The sequence below is a fragment of the Haemorhous mexicanus genome, chromosome 5, assembly GCF_027477595.1.
Source record: "Haemorhous mexicanus isolate bHaeMex1 chromosome 5, bHaeMex1.pri, whole genome shotgun sequence".
Classification (NCBI taxonomy): Eukaryota; Metazoa; Chordata; class Aves; order Passeriformes; family Fringillidae; genus Haemorhous; species Haemorhous mexicanus.
The window spans coordinates 36,208,115-36,230,058 of NC_082345.1; the positions used below are offsets into that span (position 1 = coordinate 36,208,115).

At 37.5% G+C, this 21,944-nt stretch overlaps 1 protein-coding gene across 3 annotated transcripts in view; it reads right to left on the reverse strand.

Annotated features, from left to right (window-relative positions):
- Positions 1-4,712: 4,712 nt before the first annotated feature.
- METTL25 (methyltransferase like 25) overlaps positions 4,713-21,944 on the reverse strand; it is a 45,671-nt gene continuing 28,439 nt past the window's right edge. The window contains exons 7-12 of one of the 3 annotated variants that reach the window (XM_059846846.1): positions 21,354-21,383; positions 20,201-20,274; positions 17,995-18,088; positions 7,249-7,323; positions 6,555-6,626; positions 4,713-4,983 (exon numbers count right to left, since the gene is read on the reverse strand). In XM_059846846.1, the coding sequence (XP_059702829.1) occupies positions 4,885-4,983; positions 6,555-6,626; positions 7,249-7,323; positions 17,995-18,088; positions 20,201-20,274; positions 21,354-21,383 (444 nt within the window). In that variant the 3' untranslated portion in view covers positions 4,713-4,884. The remainder of the gene's footprint in view (positions 4,984-6,554; positions 6,627-7,248; positions 7,324-17,994; positions 18,089-20,200; positions 20,275-21,353; positions 21,384-21,944) is intronic. The other 2 variants (XM_059846847.1, XM_059846848.1) reach the window with 2 other exon arrangements.

Consider the following 21,944-nt stretch of genomic DNA (forward strand, 5'->3'; position numbering starts at 1 on the left):
GTGCAGAGAAGATATTGTGCACAGTAATTTTTAATAGCCTATGCCTCTCAGGATGTCTGTTGCTTACTAATCTTTCTGATCATCAGGAATTAATTTAAGGCAGAAAGCAACAAGAAGCATAACTGTGGTGCAGCTTCTCTGAGGCATCCTAAATCTCAGAAGGATTTTACTCTATCTCAAAGTACACTGAAATACAACATTGACAGAGATAACAAGCAGGGATAAGCAAATTCAAAGAAACCATCTTATTCAGCAGTTGCCTGGAGATACAGGATATAGACCCACCAATCTGAGTTGGTTATTTCAGATAGCTGAAATTCCCAGAGAATTAGGCCATGCTCCCATCTGGCAGGATTTTGGAATTCAAATTTTGAATGGATTTCAGAAACTTAGGGAGCTAAAGTCATAGTTCTAAAGGTTAGGTGGCTGGTTTAAATGTCTGGACAACTGCACCTAAAGTTCTGATTTGCTTACAAATACTGAAAATTCTTCATGGCCCACAGCCTAGCAGGAATTCCCCTCTTTTCAGTACATCAGGAAGAAGGAGAACAGATATAAGTGAGAATGCTAAATGCATGGGATAAAGAGATTTAAAGATGCTAACAATGATGGGTATTCAGTTACTCCCCTGGGAAAGGAAAGTCTGAAGCCCCACACTAAGTTGGCTAGTTCACACGTAAGCAGGGAGGACTTTCTTGGTGCTGGTCCTGTTTTACCACTTGCCCTCAGCACCAGAGATACTTGGCAATATAAAGACACACTTAGGAGAGTTTTTAGGAAAGAAGTAAGCATAAGCCACTAAGTACTCCAGTCATTTAAAAGACATATTGCTGCCACAAAGCCAAATATATTTAGCATGCTTCCCCTGTGCAGATTATATGCCATCACAGGACATAGAGTCTCAAGATTTTAAGTCCATCAAGACATAGCAAAACCATGTTAACTCTGAGCAGATATTAAGCACTTTAACAGTAAAGAATACTGTCAATGCAGATAATTTACCTTAAAATATACTTAATATTTAATCAGAAAAAAAAAAAACCTCTTAAAGCTAAAACCTCTGAAAATAAAACAGCACAAATTCTTTTGTGGCATGATGTTACAAGTGAGAAATCAGACCTAGAATCACTGAATGGGGTGAGGTGGAAGGGACCATGAAGATCATCTAGTTCCAACCCCCTTGCCATGGGCAAGGACACCCTCTACTAGACCAGGTCTTAGAGCCCTATCCAACCTGAGCTTGAACACTCCCTGGGATGAGGAGTCCATAACCTCTCTGGCAACCTGCTCCAGTGCCTCACCATTTTTTCTTAACATCTAATCTAAACCTACACTCCTTGAGCTTGAGACCATTCCCCCTTGCCCTTCTCCCCAGGGCTCATCTCAATCCATTCTCTGCCCAGCCTGTGTTTGTGCTTGGGATTGCCCCAAACCAGGTACAGGCCCTTCCACTCGGCCTTGTTGAACTTCAGGAGGTTCTTGTGGGCCCATCTCTCAAGCCTGTCCAGGTCCCTCTGGATGGCATCCCTTCCCTCCAGCACACTGACCACACCACACAGCTTGGTGCCATCTGCAAACTTGCTGAGATGCACTCAATCCCCCTGTCCATGTCTCCAACAAGGATGTTAAACAGCACCAGCCCCAATACCAGCCCCTGAGGAATCCCAGAATTACAGCTGAAATCCACCTGCAGAATAACAGCTTGTCACAAAAGCAGGCTTGGAGATTTTAGGGCTATGCTGATCTCTTGAATATTAATGTAACCCATACCCTGCATACACTCTTATTCCTCCATCTCAGAACAGGTTTCAGCCCTAAGAAAGATGAATAAAACACTCTGTATCTGTTAGGGAATGCACAGCTGTGCCACAAACAGAATCAGGCAATCACCTGGTGGAAAGCAGGTATATCCTCTGTTCCTTAGGGAGCACAGCAAGATAGATAATGGTCTGTCACACTGAAAGAAAATGGAGATTCTTCCCTATCAAAAGACTTCATCATATTTAGGATACAGTTTACTTTATGGGAGAACTTCTGGCAATAACCATGAAGAAAAGTGGTTTTATTCATCTTGATTACTGTCAGGGATTTTTCCACTGTGTAAACAATAACTCACAGGTATTCAGGCACCCAGAGCTTTGAAACAGCTTTGAGAGCAGACAGCAACTGACTTTGCTTGAATCCAAACTCATCATATAAACCTCTTGATAGTTCTTATTCTAAGAAGCACATTGCCTGTTTTTGCCTGGATAGACTACAAAGTGCATGAAAAGTACTGAAAGAGCCTGAGAAGTTGCTGGGGGAGGGAATGCAAATTTATTCAGACCCTTTTAAAACAGTAGACAAGCACTTGTGCTAATCCTAGAGATGTGCTTGTTTTTCTAAACTGTTGCAAATGTTCTCTTAAGATAGTAATAAAAATTCAACTTTGAATTTACCTAGCATTACACACATATCATACAAAATTAACACTAGTCTGTACCCCCTTGGCAATTTTGACTGAGTTCAGATTAAACCAGACAGGTCTTGCTCAAATGAATATTTTTGGACCATAAAAAGGTACTTTCAAGCCCTTGTTTTCAGTGGGAAACTGTGCTTGTTTTGTTTAAACATCATATATGCCCAGTTTTTAGAATTTGGTCTGAAAAAGAACAGACTCATAACAGAAAAAAAAAAAGCAATTTCTTCCCCAAGTATATTTTTTCAACAGCAGGTAAAAAAGGGATGACAACACTGTAACACTTCAGTAACAATTAGTCACCATGTCGTACCAGAACATAATATAACAAAACCTGTTTTTCTAGGATTTTTGTTCACCTTTTTTCTTTTTACCATCATGTTCTTTGCAGTGCCTTTTCATATCAGATATTATTGGTTTTTTCTTTCTAGATGTTTAGAGGGTAGGAAACGATTTTCTTTCTTTTGATGCCTCTCCTGGGAAAAAAAATTCAGCAGCTTGTTAGTTTCATCAGTACTCTCTGTATAACAAAAGGTAGGATATATGGAAGCCCTCATTTTCCTCTTAGCTCTACTGCTCCAGACCTGCAGTTTCTATTAATTTCCTTGGGCAGCTGAAGATGTTCAGCAGCTCTAAGGATTGAATTTGCTCAGACCAAAGAAATATCAGAATCTCATACTGGAACCATGGACTTAATAAGGACTGAAGTTCTAAAACAGAGAGCAGTGCTTTTAGACAGACATAAAACCAAAATATTTCTTCCAAGTGAATGAATACATCAAGAAAGATGGGAATTGTTAGAAAATTACCTTACTTCTATTTTCTTGAGTGGTCATGTCCACAGGCTCTCATAATATTTTGCAAAGGTCAACAGAGTAAAAGCCATTCCTACTCACATCTCAGTCTCTGTCTAATTACTGTCAGTATACAATTAATATAAAAATATTTTTTGTTATTCTTATCTTCCATGTGTATCTTCCTTTTTTTCTTCTTACTCCCCTTTTTCTTTAATACTGTATTTTATTATTTATTTGTTGTCCTTTTTTTCTGCGCACTAGTAGTTAATTATATTTTACATTCGCTGGAAAATTCTAATAAAAGCTCTAGGACTTCGAAAACAAACTTTTCTCTTTTTTAATTGATGGGAAATCTGCAAGTTTAATTAGGCAACCCATTGAGATAAATGCATCAACAAATAAATTTCCCACTCATGAAAGCAGCACAGCTAAAAAGAAACTGCCTGGGAAGTTTTAATTCATTTGGGTACCAAGGTATTTATTTGATACAGATTTGGGCCAGATAATAGCTTTCCAATGCAACCCCAAGATTGCAGACTGAACCTCAGCAGGGCAGCTGATTCTTAAGCACTGGGAAATCTCCCACTGGATTAGAGCACACATATTTTTTTTCAGAGTGACAGGCCAGCAAGAGCATGCCAGGAAAATGCCTGAATGAAGAAGGGGTTGATATAAAACTGTCCTTTGCAGGTAGTCACTACTTAGGCTCTTCTATGCTGCTCTAGAAATAAGCTGGTCCTGATGACCTGAAGAAGAGGCAGCACAAAGACCCCATTTAGCCTATGAGCCTCTGCCACAGCATATGGCACAGCACATGCCACAGTCCAGATGGCCACAGTGCACAGAGTATCCCCATATGATTTGAGAAGGCTTTAAGCAGTCACCCACACAGAGGAACACCATACCCCATCAAAGGCTTCAGGCATCTGCCCAAGCAGAGTGACATCACTTCAGAAGCCAGCAAGCATCTGCTCTTCTTGTTCTTTAGCCCAACCTTTTATGCCCTCATGTTGATGCACTGCACCTGTGTGCCCTCTGTTCCCTTTGGTGGCTGGTCAGTGCCCCTGGGCACTCCATGGCTCCTTCAATGCTGCTCACCTGCTTTTCACAGCTGTACCCATTGGAGATGAGGCTTGGCCCCAGCCCCACTCCTAAATACCACAAACTGTGTGCCTACAAGCCTCTTGTTTACAGTGCAGGCTTTTTTTCTGTTTATACTCTGCACCATCTGAATCTAGAAAAGAAAAATTGAGCCTAGTCTGAGACTGCTGATACCAGCCACAGGTAAAAATTGAGGTTATCTTGAGATTAGAAGTATGAAGAGAAAGGATACATAAGCATAATACCTTAAAAAGAAGAAACAGAAATGCTATTTAAAATAATAATCACATTTATAATGTAACATTTACAACCAAGTCAGATGTTCAACATTAATAACTGACATAAGGAAGCAATCATATTTATAAAGAAGATATTTATTTCTGAAGATTCAAAGAAGCACTGCACTTTTTTCTTTTGCATCTGAAAAGCAAACATTGTACTTGAGGAATCAATTAAAATAACAGAATAAAAGGGAGGAAACAGCACTATCAGTTCAGAATTTTCAACCTCTTTGCAATTTGCTTCCACTTAAGAACATGACTGGTTCTTCAGAGCAATAACTGCATAGCATCTCGGGGACTTCACAGGATCAAATAACTTCACAAGTCCAGACCAGGCAATGTTTTCCTGAAAATGACATATGATTGAAGTGCATAAAAATTTGTTTGACTTATAAGCTAAAATATTGTAGTAAGTCCACATTTTGAAATACAAAATTGAAAATAAATAGAATTATCCTAATGCAAAGCAGGAAAGCCACTTATATAATAAGAAAATGGGGGGAAAGTTTGTTATGAAAAAAGGACACCCATGACAGGATCAATTTAAAGGTAATTTAATTATTTCTAGTGCTATCAAGTGATAGCTTCCCACCTGGCTTATCAATAAAGCTTTGCTTTTTGGTTGAACTAGGGCAAAGAAATTAAGGATCACGTCATACTCATTTTATGTTGCACATTCTACTACTGAAGCTAATTAACTTTTCAAAGGAGTCAGGCTGGCTGGATCTGGTCATCATGCTCCATTTGGCTTTTATAACTTTTATTTTTCTTCCTAAACATTTTGTGAATCGTTCAGTACAAGATTAAATCCATGCTTATATTACATTTAGAAAAGGTGAATTAGTGCTATATGCAGCAAGTTTGATCTACCACCTTGGAAATCATACATATTTCTATGCAATTTTTAGCTGGTTGGCATTTGGGAAAACACATCATTATTTAACTATTTCAAATTGGCTCTCTGTAAAAATACCAGTCAGAACAAAGGCATACATTTACTACAATTCAGTTGTTCCAAGTGCACCGTGACAGAGAATAAAGTGAATTTTCACTTACGATAAAACGGAGTTGTTAAAATGAAAGGTTTATAGGGGAAAACCACAGCTATTCATATGAATGAGTTTAAACTTTATTTTAAAATTTTCTTTTGACCACGGCCCAGAACAGAAGCTGGAAGATGATACCATTTCCTCCTAGGAAATTATTAGTTGTATGAAAAATGTTTACTGGTGCAGAAAAAGTATTGCCAGTGCTTTCAAGTTAACCAGGCCAAGCTCCAAATCAGTGTTAGAAGAAACTGTGCAATAATGGAAGTCATCGTGGAGCAAATGTAGTAGCATTTGCTTGTTATATCCCAGATCTATATTTGTAAAATATATCCAGGCTGCATTTTAGTCAAATGTACCTCAGCTGACCCACACAGTTAGAAAAAGTGCACCCTCTCCCATTATTGCTCTTAATTAAGAAACAGTAAAAGAAAGTCATAAACATTTTGGATCTAATTCAAAATTTTTTGAATTATATGTTCGAAAGCACATTAATTGAAAGTTTGAGTATTAACAGCACAATATTTGTTTAGCATTTCCAAAAAATTTAAATTATTAAATATCTCATTATGGTGTATAAAATGAGATTTGATGCATCTTTGATTAATTTATTTTTTACTATCTATTGACTAGTAATTACCATACAATTAAGAGAGAGCATAAACTTTACTGTTGCTGCTTTGTTGAAAATAAAAACATCTGCTGGGCATATGTGTATACTAAATGGAATGAATGCTTATACTTTTGCAAATATGATGAGAATAATAATTCTGCAACAGAGACTTTTCGTCTGCACAGTAATAAATTGACTGAAATAGCCTCATTTCAGTGATGTAGCCTTTATGTATCATAAAAGAGAATGCAAAAATACCTGCTCCTTCAGGTAGCAAAGACGATCCAGAAGTATCAAAACTTCTATGCAAGGAGCCAGAACAACCTTCAACTGAAAGAAAGATTAGATGCTATAATCCTTTTGGGAAAGACAGGCAATACACTTCCAAATGGCTACATTTCCTCACAACAATTCCAGGAAGGTCAATCATTTTTTAGGGGTTCTGTTGTATAAATGTCACCTTGCTAGTTCTCCCTAAGGGATGGACATCTTCAAAACAGATTATATTAAAGATCAAAAATACATGGAATGCCATAAAGTCAGGGAAATATGTTATTAGTTGTTTTTCAGACATTGTCCAACAAGAAAATAATATTAAATGTAGCAGAACAATTTTAAAGAGGGAAATAATGAATTTCAATAAAAAGAGTTTTTTATTAAATAACTGCATGGAGACCAGTCTAGATTTAAAAGGAGACTGACATTCCATTTTCCAGTGCAACAGTCCCTCTTGAAAAAGAATCTACCATGTGTGCACTTTATTACTTTAGTTACACCTAATATAGTTCTGGAATAGGATAGGCTCCAAAGTATGGAAGGGGGAACTGCTTTGTTTTTTGAGATTGCATACCACAGTGTAAGACAGTCCACCTCCACATAAAACTTAACAGGGCTTTGTTCTAGACTAGCACATATATATGCAAGGTAGTAGTATTAATCCTATAAATTTTACCATATTAAATGCTTCAAGCTCATTCATTCTGTGCTTGTACTTTTCATAGTAATCCATTATACAGCTGTCTGGGAGCTGCAAGGGATTAAAAAAAGAGATATCAGAGTTATTGTAGTTACTTTTTCAAGGAAACTTTAGAATTAAATATTGTCACACTACAAAATGAAATCTGTGTTTTGTTTTTGAAATTAGCACTTTGCTAATATTTATAATAATTTTCCAATAGCAGTTTCTCGCTTCTTATTTAGAGTAACTGTTCTTCACACAGCATTTTCCACTGACATGAAATACTGAGATATATCCATTATTCAGAAAACTCCAGTCATGGAGTTTTAAATGAAAATTACACAGTGAAGTGGAGAGTGGCCAGCACTGCTGCTACGACTGTAAATGCCATGATTTGAGGCTGAATTTCATACACAGACGGTCCAGAAACTTGACCAAGCCTTTTCAGCCCTTGTTGGCCAGTGCAGCAGAGCAGCTGCTGCAGCTGTGACCATGACAGCTCTTCACAAAGCATGTTCTCTACAGGGCGGCCAGACCACCACATCTCCTGGCTTTTGAAGGTCATGATGTGTCTGCTCTGCTGACCACAGTCCTGGACACTGAACAACACACTTGAGCTAGCCAAAGAAGTGGGAAGAAGGATTGCAGCATTATTGCTGATGGAGGCTGCTGGGAAGAGCACAGCTGGAAGGGCCTGATGCACTTCTGCAGTACTGGGAGTTTTGCAGCATGGCTGTTCTGTTGTGGCTATGGAATGAGGGAGTCCAGACTTTGCAGAAAAGTAACTGCTCTGACAGACATGGAGATGTGGCACTGAGGGACATGGTTTGGTGGTAAACTTGCAGTGTCGAGTTAATGGTTGGAATTGCTGCTCTTAAAAGTCTTTTTCAGCCTGAATTATTCTATGACTTTATGACAAAAGACTAAGAAAGCTGAAGTGCTTAAGAAATTTTTGCACATTTTGTTAGAAGAATCATCTGAGAGCTTGTGGCTAATACAGTTGCAAAGAAGTAAAATCTTTGTCTAAAATAGGGAAACAAACCAGGAAACATTAAAAAAAAAAATTAAGTTTTCAAATCAGGTGAGTATTATGAATTTTATCCTGGGACAGCCCAGAAGGGACTGAAATGACCTCAGACCTGTTACTCATTGTCACTGAGAAGTTCTCAAAGAGAATATGTCAGACAGATAGCAGATATATGTCTTTTATTACAGAGCAGACAGTTCAGAACCAATGCACTGGAAAAACAGAAAAAATAAAGAATTTAAAACCACTGAAAGATGAGCAAATGAGTAATAATCAACACAAATTCGTCAAGAATAAATCACAATCAGTCTACTTCACTTGTAATGAGGGTAAAAGGATTCACGACAGACAAAAACAACTGGTTCTCATATATTTTGATTTCAAAAAGATTTTTGATAACATTTCCCATAATAATTTTATAAGCAAATTTAGGAAACAAGCTTCAGTATAAAGTACAAAAAAGTCAGCAAGACTGTTTGAATGACCATAACCAGAGAGTGGCTCCTAATGGATCTCTGAGCAACTAGAACAACCTGCTGACTGGAGGTCCATTATGGAATGCAATATTTTCATTAAGAATTCAGACAATAGAAGAGAAACCACATTAGCTAAGTCTGCAAATGTGCAACAGGAAGGCATTGCCAGAACTTAAAATAACTTTCAGAAACTGAAGCATTGCTTAGAGAAGAAGTTTGAAATGCTGTGCAGAAAAGCAGAAGGGACTAGGCTCCAGCAGAAATAATCAGCTGTTCAGGATGGGGAGCACCAAATGACAGTCTAGAAGACAGAGCAGATCATAAGATGAGAGAGTGTCACAGTTGTGCTACTGAAAAAAAAAAATCAACAATCACCATTCTGTGACATGTATGGGAGAGCAGCCTGCAAAGTGCAGGAAGTAATCCTTCAACTCTGGCAGTGGAAAAGCTCTAGCTGGAATACTGCATCCATTTTTGGGCATCAGATTTCAAAGAAAGAAATGAACTGTCTGAAAAAGCCCTGAGAGGGAAAATAGATCAGAGATCTAGAAAACATGACCTATGAAGAAAGACTCAGAGAACTGGAACTGATCAGGCTAAATGAGACAAAATTGAGAGTGGGGATAATAACAGTTTTTACAAGGCTATCATCAAGAAGTAGGGAACAGTTTGTTCACTGTGTCTGTCACGGATAGGGCAAGAACTAATGAGCTTGAATTGCAGAAAAAAACCCAAACCAAACCAAACAAAAAAAAAAAAAAAAAACAACCAGTCAGCCAAAAACTTGAAGAAACATTTTCTCCTAGAGGTTAATTTAGGACTGGCAAGGTTGTCAGTCTCAATCACAAGAAGCTTTTAGAAGATCTGACAAATACTATTTTCACGAATGATGCATAATTTTAACTCTGCTTTAAAACAAGAGATCAGCAAAAACTTTTGTAGTATTTCAGTCATAATTTTATTAATTTAGAAAGTACATTTTCCCAACTGCAAAGGCAAGGTTGAGTAGCTTATCCAGCAGTACTAATGTGGACTAACAAGAATTTTTTGGTCTTATTGCTATTTTATTTACTGTGAAGCTGTGCAAATATTTTAGAGTTCTTTTTGTTTTTCTCTTCCCCTCTAAACAGTCAAATCAACTAAAATATGCTGATCATGAAATAAACAAAATAGTTTATTTAACCTCTGCCCTAAAAGCTTTTCATTTCAACTGAGTATTAATAGGGTTTTAGTATAATGGATTTTTTGAAATTACAGGCTATTTGGAATTAAAATACAAAGATCTATATTCAGAAAAATGTGATCTTGAAACCTTTCTGCTTTTGCTTCCTTTATGTTCTCCATTTTTAAAGAGGAAGCATTCAAATGAAAAGAAAACAAGATGTGAAATGTTTGGCAAATAGAAAGTGGGTCAAAAATGTCTCTTGCAAACTGCCGTACTCAAGTATGTGCTTTTCCATTCCTTCCCTGCCTATCACACATTCTGACTGAACACATCCTGCTGTCATGGATAGGCTAGACTATTACAAACTGCCTCAGATGACAGTTTGGTGAGTGAACCGAATCAACAGCTCAGCTGGAAAAGAGAGAAAGCACCCATTGAAAAGCATTGGTAGAGAAGGGCATGAAAAGGGTAACTGGTAGTTAGCCATGTGGTCAATTTATTGGAAAACAACTAAAATCCAGATAACATTGGCTTTGTCTGAAACTGCAACAGCTTTCCACCTGCCTTCGGTACCTAACACAAACTTCAGCTCTCTTTCCAAAGTGAAGTAGGAGTAGTTTACTCTTGGCATTTTTGAAGAAGAATTGTACTTCCACATGCAAAGCAAGCCCATTCAGCCACTGAAGTTGTCCAAGCAACTGTTCTCTGTGTTGTCACTCAGTTGTGTATCCAAAAAAAATTCTTCATATATAAACACTGAACTTTTTTCTTACATTTTGATGTTGATACTATGAACCTGAAAAAACTAAAATATATACATTCATCTTAAAAATTACTCTGCACTCAAAGATCTAGCTTATGTTACTGACACTGAAGTAACCTTAATTTCATTTTAGCCAGTATTTCCTCCCTGATACAGCTACAACGTCTCCTGGTCTTTATCAGGTTGTCAACAAAAGGACCTCATCTCTTTGCATTGTGATGGTGGTGCAAGCTTTATTTTGAACTAATTTCTTTGTGGATTGATGTGGTCACTCAAACAGCCAGAACAAGCAAGATGACCTGGCATGGTCTCCAGTGACCTAGTTATAACAATACCACATAGGTATACCATATATACCATAAATACCATATGGTGGAGATGGCACTAAACATGAGCCATAGGGCTGACTGATCTGTTGTGACCACAGTGAGACTGTCACAGAGCTCTGAGAGCATGTGAGATACCACACACCTGAGCTCACCCACCTTGGACTGCAGTCCCACAGGCATGCTGATAGAGCACAGGCTGAATAGAAAATATTCAGGCACAAGGTGTGGGGCAATTACTGATACCACACTTCATGATTCTTCAGAGAGGATTTTTTCAGCACTGTATCCTTTCCTAGACTAAGAGTATTTTCACTGAATCAAAGTCTCTTTTACTGCCCAATGCTGCACATGTCCTCCAGAGAAGAGACGGCCTAAGGATGCTATTCCACAGTCTGTTAGATGCAATTCCTCTTTGCTCAAAGGGACTGCTTCTTCCTGCACTGACTGCACAATTCCATGTTTCCTCTCTCTACTTGTACCAGCACTATCAGGAACACTAATGAGAGTACAAGAAAACTGTAAGGCAATCCTTCTAGCAGAGCAGTGTCTTATATCAGTTCAAAACATTTAGGAAAACATACGTAACAGGAAATTTTACAACTTTTCCATGACCAAGGTAGTTAAAAATAATGTAATGTTATATACTGTAAAATAACTAAAAACAGATAATGAAATTACTGAAAGACTTAGGTTTATTTAGAACTTTGTTTAAAATGCATTTCAAATGAATGGAATCTATATTATTTATAATTATACCTAATTGAGATACAAGTCACATCTCTTAGGACTCCTTGTCAGAGTAAAATGCTACAGTGCCGTAACTGGGATAATATTTTGTCTAAATGAAAAACAGCTATGCTTAAAAAACAGCATTATGTGCTTACACTTTATAGAGTGCTGCACAAGTGTTATCTGAGCTGTCATTTAGTACTTCCCTAACTAACAAAGGACACAGGAAGTCTGTGAGATGAAATTCCTTCTGTCCAAGAAAACAGTGAAGAAAGTCAACTCTTCAACAATTGCAAAATGCATTAAATGTGTAAATCCATGCAGTACCTTCATTTTTTGACTGCTTTGACTGTCTCAGTTAATTGCTGTTTCAGGATTCAGGGGAAAGTGGAGAGCATTGTTTTGGCTTTGGCTCCATGTTTGTCCAATGGCTGAACATAATAAAACACACCAAATTACAAATATTCTTAGCAAAGACCAACCAGTTTCAGATATTCACTGTCATCTCAAGATATTCACACTGATACTGGCTGTGGGGTAGACATTAAGATAGTAAGAAATCTTAGGCTAAAAGTCCCTCTCTTCCCTATTTCTTGCAAAAATTCTTGTTAGTTCCAGTTAGTACAGCTGCATATATTCAGGTTAGTTCATGTCTTAATGTATTACACAATTCCACTACTGACAGTTTCCCAGTCTTAAGTGAGTGGTTTTCCAACACTTTTTAAAGTAAGAGAAAATTAAGCCACACAGTAAGCTTCATGTTATTTCCCTTCATTTGCAAACTGCATTTTATGATACTCCACAAGTCACTGCTGAGGACAATTTACATGTCAAGGACAGTCTGCAGTAAGCTAAGAGTAACCCATCTCCACTTATCAAATGTAAAAAAAAAACCCCGACTTGTCTGATAAAAAAACAGCACTTAGTGAAAAAATGTTTGTTTTGCACAAATTCTGATTTCAGTATTGTCTACCAGTATTAACACTCAAAATTAAATAGTCTGGAATTTGCAAAAGCACCAAGTCAATAGATCCCAAAGGCTGTCAGACACATATCCAGGCCTTCGTTTTGTAAGCACTTTCTCCATTTAGTCACCTTAAGCTAGCCCCTATGAAAGATCGTTTGCTAATCTACCCCAGGAAGAACAGGACACCAGGAAACCTAAAGAGTTTTGAGTTTTCTTTCTTAAAAACTCTAGAAATACATAAATACTTATATGAGGACTTTTTGCCTTGGCAATGCAATTTGTAGCACTTATTGCCTTAAGCAGCAATATCAGATCTGTTAATAAAGAGGCTTCATTTTAAATGCATTTGTAAAGCAGCTACAAACAGCTGAAACATGTTTTGAGCTGAAGAGGAAGGAATTGCTCTCGCTGCTTGAAAGCAAAAAGGCTAACAAGTATCAGAGGGGCTAGCTACTCTAGGAGAGAGAACAGGGATGAATGCTCCATCCTCCCAAAAGAGAGTTCCCCATTCACATTAATTAGGTAAAATGCTGAACAAAAGGAAAAAGAAATCTTGCCATAGAAAGAATGTCTCCAAAATCTCTGTGACCCTCAGTGCTCTGTCTGTACAACACAGAGTCTGTAGAAACAGAGTGAACTATGACAAAGAAAACAATCAGGAACAAAATACTGCTTTGGTATGTATCCAATTACTGCAGCTCTGTGCAGGCATCTCCAGATGGCCCTCTACAAGCACAAAGGAGCAGCCTCACTTTCACAAGCCCTTGTCCTCACGGGGCACTTCAACCACACCAGTATCTGTTGGAGGCTCAACACAGCAGGGCATAAGCAACCCAGGAGGTTCCTGGAATGCATTGATGAGTACTACCTTCCCATGAGATAGGAGAGCAATGCTCTCAGTTCTCACCAATAAGGAATGCCTGGTGGGGAATGTGAAGCTCAAGGGGAAGCCCTGACTGCAGTGACCATGATATACTGGAATTCAAGGTCCTTGGGGCAGCAAGAAGAGCACACAGTAAACTCATTATCTTGGATTTCGGGAGACCAGACTTCTGGGATCAGCTTGACAGAGAACCATGGCATGAAGCCCTGGAGGGGAAAGAGGCCTATGAAGGTTGGTTAATACTCCAAGCTTAAAGAGGAAGTCAGGCAAAAATGCCATGAGGTCAGCAGGGAGGAACAATGATCTCCTAAACAAACGAAACAACAAAAGGGAAAGCTATCAAGACTGGAAGCAAGAACAGGCAGCCGGGGAGGAACACAGATCTTGTCCAAGCACCCAGGGATCAGGTTAGGAAAGATTAAGTTCTCACAGAATTAAACTTGACTGACATCAAGAGCAACAAGAAAAGCTTCTATAGGTACATGTGTGAACTCTCCAGAACAGGAGACTTGTTACACAGCTTATGGAGAATGCTGAGATACACAACAACATTTTTTGACTGAGTCTTCACCAGCAAGTGTTTCAGCCACACCACCTGAGCTGCAGAAGGCAAAGGCAGTGACTAACTAAATGAAGAACTGCTCACCGTAGGAGAAGATCAGGCTCAAGAACATCTTAGGAGCCTGAAGATGCTCAAGTCCATAGGATCTGATGAGATACGTCTGTAGGTCCTGAAGGAACTGGCAGATGAAGTTGCTAAGCCACTATTCAGCATATTTGAGAATGTCAGCCAAGTAAAGTTCCCATGGAAAAAGGGGAACATAATCCATAACTCATTTTCAAAAAGGAAAAAAAACTGAAGGCCTGGGGAAGTACAGGTCAGTCAGTCTCACCTCGATGCTTAAGATCATGCATTAGATCCTCCTGAAAACTATGCTAAGACACATAGGAAATGAAGAGGGTGACAGCCAACATGGTCATTGGTGGCAAACTGTGCCTTCAAAGCTGGTGGCCTTCTATGAAGGAGATACAGCATTGCTTGATAAGGAAACAGCAACTGACATCATTACCTGGACTTGTGCAAAACATTTCCCATTATCCCACATGACATCCTCGTCTCTAAACTGGAGACCACTCAGTGGGCAAGGAATTCACTGAATGGCCACAGTAAAAGAGTTGTGGCCAGCAGGCTAAGAGTGTTGGGGCTGTGCAGCCTGGAGAAATGAAGGCTCCAAGGAGACCTTAAAGCACCTTCCAGTACCTAAAGGGGACCAACAAGAGAGGTGGAGAGGTACTTGTCACAAAGGCATGTAGGACAAGGAGAAATGCCTTTAAAATGAATGAGGAGGTTTAGATTACATAAGGAAAAAACTCTTCACTATGGGGGTGGTGAGACATGGCACAGGTTTGCCGAGAAGCTGTGGATGCCCCATCCCTGGCAACGTTCAAACCAGACTGGATGGGGCTTTCAGCAATCTGGCCTAGTGAAAGGTGTCCCTGCCCACAGCAGGGGTGTTGGAACTAGATGATCATTAACATCCCTTCTATGATTTTATGATCCATGGCCCAGAGAGCAATTCCCTTAATTCTGAAGCTATAAGCAATATAACCATACCTGTGAAGCAGCATGTTCACACTGCAAGACCTTTCCCTGCCCTCACAGAATGAGAATGTTTTGTCAGAAATTCAGTAGTCATGGTTTATACCTCATTTTTACTACTGAGGTGAAGAGATGTGTGAAGGGAATGGTCCTGTAGCAAGGCAGAAAAATGGATTTCATTTGCTTTTAGGTGTTTAATTGACAGGCTCTCCCATACTAAAAAGAAACACCATGAATGGAGGAAATTTTTTTGGCTCACTTAATAGGAAACTTCAGCCCTTGAACAGTAATTCTTAACAATGAATGGTGCTAGGTTATTGATAAATGCCTTTTGTTTTTTTTTTTTTGTAGAGAAACTGTTTTAGTATGTTGTCTCACTCTAATTCCTGACTGAGACACTTTTCATAAGGAGTCTAATTCTTGCTTCACATAAGCAAAAACTTCATATCTATTTTACAAAGGAAAGACACAGAGGGATTTCTTCACATGAATTATTGGAAGGATTCTATTGGCAGGATTCAAGAACTTATCTTTACTTAAAATCAACAGCCAAAAAAACCTTGGTATTTGGATAATTATACCTGGTGAGTCTTCATCAGTGTAGTATTTAGCAAAAGGCACACACTTACAAAAATGAGTATCAAGGCAGGTTACATGTTCTATATACTTGCACTATTTATCCTGCCTCCACAATTGTCCAAACTGGAAAATGACTGGACTGCCCCAGAGCTACCTTTTGATCAGAAACAGAGGTAGTGGTGTGTATAAAGGAAGCAGCTGCAGGCTTATCATGAACCATTAAGTTTAGAAGAGTGTTTACATCCCAGAGTACAGATTCAGCTTCAGTGATAAAAACCATGCAAGATTTTACCATGACAAGCTACCAAACCCTGGCAGGGACTCCTAGAGACAGTGCCTCTACTCCTCTATTTTCCTTTCCAGTACTTTTATGATCATACAGAGATGAAATTCTGTTTAATATTCTGATAAGCCTTGTAAAAGACTGGAGACTCACAGTTTCTTGACTTCTGTATTTTAGAAAATATCTTTGCACATGTGAAACAGAGACCCATATGGAAACAATTTTTTCTCATGGTTCTCTGGTTGTATTACACAACGTCACTAAGTTTTAGCTGCTTTTTTAATATAATCTAAATATATTTATGCATCAAGAAAATTATTGCCTCCCTTTTTTTTTGGTGAATGACAAGGACATTTTTGATTATTCTGGAAGTGTGCTTCACGTAGGCTTGCTCCCACCTTATATTCTTCCCAATGCATCGGTTTTTGTCCACTGCCAGAGACAAAGTACACATTTGGTCTATGCAGTACAGCTGCTCTTTTGTTCATTTCTAAATAGAGCTAAAAACCCAAATTCCACATAAATTTCTCTTTGATTTTGTTGTCTTTCAGAGCAAATGTTTAGGCTTCATCACATTTCTAGCTATGTAAGTATTTTTTTTTTCTGAAGAGAGGCATTTAACACATTCTCCTATATTGTGTAGATACAGTGCTGACTCCACCATGAAAACTGCAGGGTCAGAACCACTGTTAAGGGAGCAGTAACAACTTTCCTCTCAGTAGTATCAAAATAGCACTGGTTTTGTGCTGCTGCAGATTTCAATATAGCTGGGAAATAAAAAATATTATTGTTTACATCAGCATAAAATCCAGTCTTCAGTATGCAGCCAGCTGCACTTAAAATGAGGAGAAACATGAGCAAAAGTAAGCATTTATTTGAATCAGGTCTTTAGCAACCACATAAATGTGCAGCTTGAAGTAGTGTTGACAGACATCTTTGTCTCAGGGCAACTTGCATTTGTCCAGACCCTTCTTAGCAAAAGGCAACATACCTAAAATTAGATCTCTTGACACTAACTTTCTATGCTTATTGGTTTTAAAGAAAACAGTGAACAAATCTGCACTAGCAGAGTTCAATCAATGATCTTGTGAACTGATTATTACACAAACAGTCCACTATTGCTTTTGCGTGACTGTGCCCACATGAAGAAAGACATAATTTTATTTCTAGCTGGGGTGAACGTATCTTTTTAGTCCCTATTCATACAGAAAAGCAAACAGGTAACTACATTCTCTAGGCTTGATTTGCTAACTACAGAGTTAAATATAATCATTTTAAAATACAGCATACTTCAGGCATAAGTCCTTTTCTTACTATTGTCAGGATGATTCCAATGTCATTTGAATTTACTTGCTTATTTGGTTTTGCCTGTTTCTCCTAGCTCATGATTTGATGTGCCTGGCAAATTTTAAGTGATTTGACATTTTGACTACAGGTTTTAAACATTACCAGAGACTGTAACAACATTTACCTTAAATATTTTACATGCCTGCCACTCCCACTCTTCCTTTGATTGTACTTAATTTGTTAATAATCTGTCTAGTAGTCTCTAGTGTCTCCTTTGCACAACTTGTTCTCACAACATGGCTGTGATCTTCACACAATCATATTCCATGCCTAATGCTATGTTGCCATCTGTTGACCAATTGAGCAGTTGTAGGACTAAGAATAAGACAAGATACTCAAGAACATAAATAAAATCTCAAAATTATTTTAAATTTCTACTTTATATTTACTTCTTTTTCTCTAACAAAGTGATTTCAAATCTTCATCTGTTTCTTTAACATTCTAATTAAAAGGTATTAAGTCTTCAAATATAATGTTCCTACAGCAATACATGACATAAATCAACTCTATGGCTCAAACATTGCATTGTGGTGCTGACTTAAGAAATTATATGGATAAAACAATTTCATATAGTCACTAATTAGCGACTCACCTTTGAATCATCCAGTTCCAGCTTTTTCAGAGACCGTCTGACATAATCTATGAAGGAGGATGATTTGGAGAAGGTTTTTCCAACATGTCGATCACTGCAAATACAGTACTGAGGTGTAGGCTTTTATACGTCCAACAACAAAATTCAGATATTTTTAACAGGAGAAATAAATCAGTTGGATGGCTACTACTGCCAAGTCAGTAACAACTTTCCTTTTTCCCCCTTCCACTTAAAACAATCTAGCTAATGCTTGAAGTAACTTCTAGACACAGCAAATGTGTAACTGTATTATGGTTATAATACAGTTATTATTTTACCTAAAATTCTGAGAGAGCTGAAGTTTCTTTTTAATTTCTTCACTAACATTTTTTTATTTCCTTATATGAATGACAAAATTATTATTTCCAATGACAGACATTTACTTCTATACTACTTCCATAATCTACCATGATGCTGCTGTAATTTATTTAACAGCAACCACTGAACTGAAAAAATGTCACCGTTGCTTGTTACCTGGTGTTTTATCCTTTCAATTTTTATTGCACTAAATGATGCCAGAAATCTGTCCTGTTCATAACTCAATAGCTTGCATTTCAAGCCAGATGAAAATGTGTGTTGTTTCAAAAAATACGCTAAAATAATTCACAAAAACTTAAACATATAGGAAGAATGAATCCTAGCAGACCACTCATATTTGCTCTCTTCTCTGTGCTTAAAATCTTGGAGAAAAAACACACTAACTTTTTGTTAAGTCAGAATTCACTTTCTTGACTGAGTCTAACATTATTTCTCTTCTAGAGTAGGGGTTAAATATTCAGGTACAGAATTTTCAGCTACTGAATTACATAACAAGAAATACACTCTCCCCATACCCTCCCAGTGAAAAACTGAATAGAAGTATCTCAGTATCTTAATTTTCTCCCTCTCTATTCTTAGTAAAATCTATCTCCTCACCTAAAACCCAGAACAAACATCTGAAGTCAACAGAAAGATTTCAAATTATTTCACTCAGTGGCAGTTCTAATGCTGTTTAGCTGTCAAGGACCCTCAGTCATTGAGAATAATTTCTGCTGTCATATTTAATATTCAAATACACCTGAACATTTAGGCTGATGCAGACCGAGAATCAGTTAATGATTATGTTGTTATGTCATTCCTAGGAAGATGGGCATTTAATATCTTGCTCAGAAAAAAAAATAAATGGGGGTGAGATAGGTCTTTCCAAGGTAGCCATTGTGTTCATTACAGACATATAATCTTAATTACTTCCTCCAAATCATACTTCCTTCAAAAACTGAAAAATCTACCTCACAGTTTTTCTTTTCTTTGTAATTTAGCAGCCCTGACTTTTTGTGTGATATTTTATGCAATTTTAACATAAAGAAGCATTTCTTCTTTCAGGAATTTGACCTTCTGAAGGGTAAGCTGTCTGACTCTACATCCAGCAAAAGTTTTAAGGGTATTTGCATTAGCACTTATTTTAGATCAGGAGTATACTTCTGAAGTGAATTTTCTGGTTTTTCCCACCTCTCATGCCTTGGCTCACACCGTGAAATAGTATGAGAGCTCAAAAAATGGGTTCTTTTCAAAGTAAATTAAATGGAAGGTGTGCTTCTGGATGTGCTCCAAGTGCTAACAGGCATACATCCCACAGAATAAGATAAAATCTAATTCAACTGCAACCACAGAAGAGTATAATGTAGATGTCAGGTCCTCAGCAGCAGCTCTCCAAATCCCATTCCTACAAGGAAGCAGCATTTGCCAATGAAGGCACAGGCAGTGAGCAGCTCTTTAGAGCCATGATGGCCATCAAGCTGTCAGCAGTTTTTCTCAGGACAAACAGAAATGCCTTTTTCCATCTGCAGTATCAAAGCTTCCAGAACTTCTGCATGACAGGATAGGCCAGGACTGTGCTGACTTTTCAGTGCATTTGCTGAGTATTCTCAGGTGAAGATGAGCTTTACCCATGTACCCAATACCAAAGAGGGCCAATGCAGCTACAGGTAAAGAAAGGGCAATACATTTGTGATGTGGATTGAGGATGAGCAAATCTATCTTGCATTTTAATACCAATATGTATATACAACCTGATGAGACTGATTCCTATGTCCTTCTGCTTTCCAAAGCATACTTTCTCTACAACACAGAGGTGGAAGAGAATCAGATCAATCTTTAGTTGGTATTCTGTAAATTCAGAGCTTCCTACCTTTTGGTGACACCATAAATTTCTTCTATAATAACCTGAAGAACAGCTCGATAAAACAATGATTCTGTAGGCAGCTGCAAAAAGTTTTACAACAGCAAGGATTTAAAATTGGCATTGAAATTAGGATCAGAGTAACAAAACCAGTATTGGCTTCCCTAACTATTTATTGAGTTACGATCAGTCGTACCAGATTTGAGAGGATAATTTACTAATGTTCTTGCATCCAGTTAAAATTATGTTTTTAAGTCAGATTCTAACATAACCATTAATGCAAGAAAGAAGAAAAACATACCCAGACTCTCCTGATGGAAAGAAAGACAAAAGAGGAAAATGCACTGTTCATGATCTGAATTCTAATATGCAAAATAAACAACAATTATCTGAGTTGTTTTGAAGACAAAAGGAGTAATTACCTAGCTGAATCATCTGCAATCAGACTGCAGTCTGAACCATGTAGAAAGTACTATGCTAAAAAGAAATACTAAGAATTTCATATATTTGTCTATGGAAAATATGACTGCATAAAACCAGTTAATGATTGCCAATTAAAAATACACAGAAAAGGACTTCTGGGGTCAGGGGGCTTATTGAATATGGACAGAAGTCTTTCTGCCTGGCCTTTTAAATACCTGCACAGCTGGTGCCCACCATTCCTTAAGGATAACTTGCACAACAATAAATCAAAATATTCACAGGGAAAAAATATACAGGGATTAAAAACAAGAATGATGATGTTTCTAACAGGTTCAAGCTTTTGTCATAACAATGTCTATTTTTACATTAGTTGATAAAACCTTGGGATAGAGTGATCCAAACCAGGAATATCAGAAGGACATTTGCACTGAATTAATGCATTAGCTGAAAGATAGCAAAGGAAGTTAGGAAGGTTAGTTTAATGCCTTAAATTTTAAGCTGTGCTTTTTTTTCTTAGACTCTTAATTGTAAAAAGAAAACAGATTCACTAAGTACAAGCACAGCAATAAAAATGTGATTTCGTGATGACACATGCTATCTATCAGGATTTGACATAGCGTAGGCCAGTATTTCAGATTCCAGATATGCAGAAGTTCAGTAAAAGGCCATGGATTAGGAACATTCAAGGGGGAAAAACACATTTAATCTTAGAATGGCTAAAATAAACAGTATTACTTACCATTTGGCCAACTGCAACTCTCTCCAAAGCCTTTAAGAGTCAAGGAATTAAATTGCTGATATGTTTATTCTTTATCATAACATTTTATAAACACATTGTATAAAAGTCAGAGGAGATGACATTTTAAAAGATTAATGGTGTGATATAACATGAGCTTGCACACTTTAAAGTGTTAATACCTTTAGGCACTCATAAGCAGCTACTCCTGTTATTTTGGTTTATTTATAGGAGAAGCAATGACATCCAACTGTGTGGAAATATATACATGGAAAATTTGCTTGTTTTTCTTTCTATTGTACAAGAATTTCAGAGGATTACTCTCTGTGAAAGTGCTAAAAGCAAATGCATTTTTCTTGAAGATATTTTTACTGAAGTACAAATAATTCATTTTGCATATTTAATTATTTAAAAATAAATACTAGTCCAGTGGATAATATTAGTTTTAATCACTACTAAGATAAATTGAACTGCTAATATACAGGCAAATAAAGTAACTTCAGAGAGACTGCAGTTTAAAATAATGTGCATTATTTTTCACTAGAGTCCTCATACTATAAATGCTGATGTAGATGTGAGACTACTTGATTTTTA